The 6,000-nt window shown below is 45.5% G+C and overlaps 1 protein-coding gene across 1 annotated transcript in view; it reads right to left on the bottom strand.

Moving 5' to 3' along the window:
- Positions 1–969: 969 nt before the first annotated feature.
- HADHA (hydroxyacyl-CoA dehydrogenase trifunctional multienzyme complex subunit alpha) overlaps positions 970–6,000 on the bottom strand; it is a 62,154-nt gene continuing 57,123 nt past the window's right edge. The window contains exons 19-20 of the mRNA XM_082251148.1: positions 3,579–3,724; positions 970–1,388 (exon numbers count right to left, since the gene is read on the bottom strand). Of these exons, the coding sequence (XP_082107274.1) occupies positions 1,243–1,388; positions 3,579–3,724 (292 nt within the window). The 3' untranslated portion in view covers positions 970–1,242. The remainder of the gene's footprint in view (positions 1,389–3,578; positions 3,725–6,000) is intronic.

Genomic DNA, 6,000 nt, shown 5'->3' with positions numbered 1-6,000 from the left:
ATGTAGTGTTCACAGGAACACAACATCAGGTAAGCCATTTTAGGATTTAGAAGCATATATATATATATATATATATATATATATATATATATATATATATATATATATAACCTGATTAGTTAGGGGTGTATGGGGAACAGAATCTTTTTTTTCCCTGGAGATGGGTTTTAATGCTAGTGACAGAACATCCCTCAGAAATGACATATGATGCAGGTTTAAGACATTTTACCTTAATATACTCTCTCGATTAATGTAAAAACATGCTGCAGGATCCCCCTTAATACCGGAGCCTGTAAGTGCATGGGAATGGCAGCAGAGGCTCTCTCTGGTCTCATTGGCTCAGGTACAGCAGCAGGATCCATTGGCTCCTGCAGCTAAAAATCACATCTTGTAAGGAGGGAGCAGGGCTGAGCCTTGCTGTGTGGGTCTTATGAACACACTGAGCAGGGCATGGGAGGAGCAAGCACAAACTATGGGGGCATTTGACCCGGGGGGGTGAGAGTTGGTGGCTTATGCAGGGTAAGGAGCAGAGAGCACCGGCAGGGGACCAGAGCAGAGGAGGATCAGGGCTGCTCTGTGCAAAACCACTGCATAGAGCAGGTAAGTATGACATTTTTTTTTTTTTAAAGAAACGTTTTTTTTTAAGGTTTACAATCACTTTAAGGTGCACGACAAGGGACCATCGAAATTTACCACCAAACCTCACTCTCTTCCCCCTCTACATCACATCGTAACTTTATTATTTTTCTTGTAGCAAGAAACAACTTATAACATTCTCTGTGAGATCACCAGGATTGCAAAGATATTGCAGCAGCAGTTGGTAGGAGGTCATTTACTATCCAGGAACTACATTTCCCAAGAAAAGATACCTCCTAAAAGCTATGTTTCCACTAAAACAAGTCTAGAATATCCCCTTAAAAAAAGGAAAATCAGCCACGACACAAAACAGAAAAGAAACGTTTTTTATTAATCATGCCCACAGTGGAATGGACGCATTGCTGGGGTTTAGACACCTAGGTTTTCTCATCCACATTGGACATTCGAGTTAAGTCTTTTAGCCAGCGCTAAGTGCAAAAATTAAACTCCATTCAAGAAAAGCTTCTCCAAGGCAGGACACAGTGCCTGAGTAATCGTAGATCTAAGGCACGTACGGCTTTTAGCCTTCCCTCTCCTCTGCAGCCTCCTTACAATCACAGGTCTTAGAGCTCAAAAACTGGATGCAACTATGATGTTGGGATATAGTTAGTGGTGAAACTTCTTGCTGGGGTCATTGGCGTGGTCAAGCAGTAGCTGGCAGGGTGTGAACTGACTTCCATAAACGCTTTCATATTTCCTCATCTTCTCCACAATATGCTTCGCTCCATAGGCATCGGTGTATCTGAAAGGACCTGAGTGAAGAAGATACAAAAGGTTTCATATGTAAAGCAAAATCACACAGTTGCTGAGCAGGTAGAGAATTTGGAAATCACAACTTTTACATCTGAGCTGATGCTGTAGAGTAGGGGGTATCCAAACTTTTCAAACAAAGGGCCAGTTTATTGTCCTTAAGACTTTAGGAGGGCCGGATTGTGCCCAGCAGGGACAAAAAATGTCAAGGGCACGGCCTCGTGAGAATAAATATGGCCTCAGGGTTGGTGGTCAATAGGAGGAGGAGTAGTGCCCCTATTAGTAGGAGGAATAGTATCCCATCATTGGTAGCGGTGGAAGAAATTGTGCCCCATTGTTGGTATCAGTGGGAGGAATAGTGCCCCAAGGGCCAGAAAAAAGGCTAGTAAAGGGCCAGTTTGGAGAAGCCCCCCCCAGCTGTAGAGGAATGTGCGGTGAAAAAAAACAAACAGCGCTGCCTTTGAAAAGTGAAGATTTGCTGTCTTACAGGGAAGAGGTAGAACCGTGCCTAAACGGTACCCTGAAAAATGTACCTTTCAACTTGATTTCTTTCTGTTAAATAGGAGTGCTGTATACCTGCACTGTGAGCTGTAAGGCCCTTCTATCGCTGACTGCTATTTTCAGGAGGAGATCTGGTGATGTCACTACTGTGTAGTTCGCTGTCCTTGCTGGCGAGGAAGCTCTACCGAAGGAACTGCAGTGCAAGGATCTCCCGCCTTCTGCTTCATCTATTCTGTGGATCTGTGCTTCCTCCACCTGTCCTGCTGCTTCTTGAAGATAACCCTACCAGTCATCAGATCACCAGTAATCAGGGAAGAGCTGACATAAGGAAGCAAATCCCCACTTCTACCAAGATGGCCAACTCTACTCCAAGACATGGTGCAGAATAAGGCATGGTATAACAGCGATGGGGAAAAGATCAGTGGCAGGGAGACCGCTGTTGACCAGTCCTTGGCCTCTGCTTGCCTGTTTTAGTCACAGCTTTAATTTAGGGCCTCTGACACATATTTACATGTTCATTTATGTTAATATTAACCAAAAAAATAACCTAAAAAAATTACTTGGTATCAGCCTCTTGTGGTTAATTGTACAGAAGAACAATGCCTGGGAGAGGGAGGAACAGCACAATCAGGTGTACTGAATGTAATTATACCGACAGGGGACATGCTGATAGTAGGGGGAAAATGATCCCATCAACCCTTTGATGCTCCATTCCTGTTCGTCACCAACTGGTGGACAGAGGGGTGACCTAACTGTATGGCATAACTGCAATACAGAAAAGACAGGCCACCAAACCCAGTAATGCCTGTCAGGGCTCTAAGTCTCAAAACTGGATAGGCAAATACAAATCTTTTTAAAAAGGTAAAGTGTAAATGTATATTTTCTTCAAATATCCCTAGAGTTTAGGCTTAAAGAACTCTGCATAGAGCCAGCAAACACTGCTCTATGCCTGGATATGTCAAGTAAAAGGTAAGTGCACATTTGCAAAGGACGGATATCCTCGTAGATCTAGTAACATATGATGGCAAACAACCATATGACTAGTAGACACTCACTTATTGGTCGATAATCTCACAAAATTCCTGAAAAGTCAGTCAGGGGAATTCAAAACGACTAACACTTTTCTGGTGGTAAATGCCTTAACTATCTGCGCCCAATTCAGACAAGCATTGGCGCCAGTGGCAGTAACCTTATCAACACGTGTGGCAAATTTGGTTAGCTATTACAACCACCACCTTTTAAGAATCTTTTGCTATGGCAGGGACACTTTCTTAAAGGCATAGTAGGCTGTGCCTGTGCTGGGAAGCCACCGTGTAGGTGACAGCTTCCTGCATAGGGCTGTATCCCCAGTCTCATTTAGTTGTAAGCTGGGAGATGACTCAACCAAAGGGTCAAATGTAAATAAAAGTGCTGGGATACAGCGGACGTCATTACTCAAATATGGGCAATGCCTATACTTGGGAAATGTCTGGTCACTGTCCAGAGTGGACACATTTTACTCAGACAAAATGTATGCAACGGTCACAGACCGGTACATGAATTGAGTGCAAGCACCAAAACTTCGGTGCTGCGCCCTGACAGAAATCTAAAAGGGCATCTTTGATACCTTTATGAATTTTTTCTGCTGACACAGCGTTTGCCTCCCAGGCAGAGCTGCACAGAAGATGCAAGTAAACCAAATACAATCTTACCTCCAAGGCATGGTGGGAAGCCCAGGCCAAACACAGCGCCGATATCTCCCTCAACTGGATTGCTTAAGATACCTTCCTGCAAGCACATGATTGCTTCATTCACAAACCGGGTGACCAGACGCAGCTGGATATCCTCATCAGAGGAGCTACAAGGAAAATGGATACAGTCAAAAAGTGTCATGTAAAGGCCAACGTCACTCAAAAACCAAGTTTGACACGGTTGCAAGTTGAAAAACATTCCCGTTTCTTAAAGAGGGAGTACAGCCTAATACCTTAAATTCTCCCCTGTATTTATTAATGTAAGTTAAAGTGGAGTTCCACCCTAAATTTATACTTACCTCCATCTTCTCGCTCCAGGTCACCTGAAAAACAAAATGGATAATCGCTATTTTTTTTTTTTTTTTTTTTACTTACCTCGTATAGAAGAAAATATACTTACCTTACTTTCTTCTTCCTCCCCTCGGCGGCCACAGCCCGTCGTCACTTCCTGGCTTTGCAATGATTCCTGGGAGCTGAACGTCATCGCTCCCAGGAATCAATGCGCCTGCACCGGCCCCGACGTCAGTTCCGGTGTGCGCGCGTCATTCCCTTGTAAACAGCTTCTGGGCATGCCCAGAATAGGGTGACCACTTTTCCAAACTGCCATTCAGGGACACCCCCCCCCCTCCCCCCGACAACACCCCCGCCAAAAAAAAAAAAGATGACTATTAGGTACACCAAATATAGTGAAAGGACAGACGGTACCCTAATATGGCCAGCGTGTGCCCTTTTTACACCCAAAATTGTCAAAAACAAGTATAAATTATTATCAGCCGAGTGTTTCCATAATGATTATTGACCTGTCAATTGCAGCTGCACTCTGAACATCTTGCTCTCAGAGCTCCAGCCTCTGCTCTCATTCCTGATATTACAAGAAAAGTGGATCTTATGAATAACATACACAACCAAATACGGCAAGAATTAGGACATTTCTGGCCTGTGTAAACATCAATTAACTTTAACCTTTCCTTAAAAAGGTGTTCTTTAACTTTGCTCCACTTGTCAATCAAGGCAAGACAGTGACATCACTCCTCACTGCAGGACACAGGCCTGAAAACTTTTTTCCATCCGAAACATAAGTCCTGTGTGCAGTGCTTAGGCATGTGCCCCTTTCACAGACTCCAGTGACATCACTCCCCTATTAACACTGTGCTCTGAATGTATTTATTTTTTTTACATCAAGACCAATACCATTTAACTTACATTTTTTGTCCTCCTCTTCTTAAATGCTGATAACCCGGCCCGCCGGCCGGCCGTTGGAGACAGTTACAGGAGCAGGCAGGCTGAGTTGAGCTGAGGCGGCGCCGCACATGAGATGATCCCGGGCCGGCTCCGGCTGACGTCACCGTCCACCTCTGCTCACTGCTCTCCTATTGGCTCGAATTGCAGGCAGCCCGCCCTCTAATGGCACACACAGCCCAGCCCAGCCATGACGAGCCATCCTCCCTCATCCAGCCGCGGACTGACTCAGACATGATACACAGACAGTCCAGACTGACCGAGTTCGGCTGACATTCCGGGACATTGCATTGTCCCGTAATGAGGGTGACCGGGACCCGGGACAAACACCCCAAAAACGGGACTGTCCTGGGCGATCCGGGACACGTGGTCACCCTAGCCCAGAAGCTGTGGAGGGATGACGCGTGCGCACCGGAAGTGACGGCGGGGCCGGTGCAGTGCATCGTGGGACCGAAGACGACGGAAGAGGATCTCGCTGGCTTCAAGCTGCCCACACCTGAGATGGCAGCGCTGGACAATACTTTTTCAAGGTAAGTATTTCTCCTAGAAGGTAAGTGCAACCCGGGACAGATCAGAGGCTAGCCATTGTGGAATGTACTAGCCCTGACTGTCCCGGGGGTATTTTTATTAAAAAAAGTATTCCCAGGGTGGAACTCCGCTTTAAATTCAGCCTTATGTGTCAAAATGAAAAAGATCCCAGTTCTACCTTTATTTTGCAGTTTTCAGTGCTGTCACATGACTTCAATTCCTCTTCCTGCTGAGTTCAAGAGCAGAAAGTGGGTGTGGTTACTGGAAGCTAGTGACATCACTTCCAGGGAGGGGCACTGCATAGGTTCCCGCCCAGTGTTCTCTCATCAGTAAGGATGCATTGTACATCCTAATTCATGAGAAAATTAAGAAAAAAAAGAAAAGAAAAAAAAGAAAAGGAAAAAAAAGAAAAGGAAAAAAAGCCACACACAGGACCAGGGGGTGCACATATACAGTATAGCTGTGCTGTTGGGGGGAAGGGACACATATACAGGTATAGCTGTGCTGGGGGGAAGGGCACATATACCAGGTATAGCTGTGCTGGGGGGAGGGGCACACACACAGTATAGCTCTGCTGGGCTTGGAATGAAGGCTACCATAGGAGAAAGAAGCTGGA

The sequence above is a fragment of the Pelophylax lessonae genome (genome assembly GCF_965119305.1).
Source record: "Pelophylax lessonae genome assembly, chromosome: 3".
Lineage (NCBI taxonomy): Eukaryota > Metazoa > Chordata > Amphibia > Anura > Ranidae > Pelophylax > Pelophylax lessonae.
This window is presented reverse-complemented; position numbering and strand designations above follow the sequence as displayed.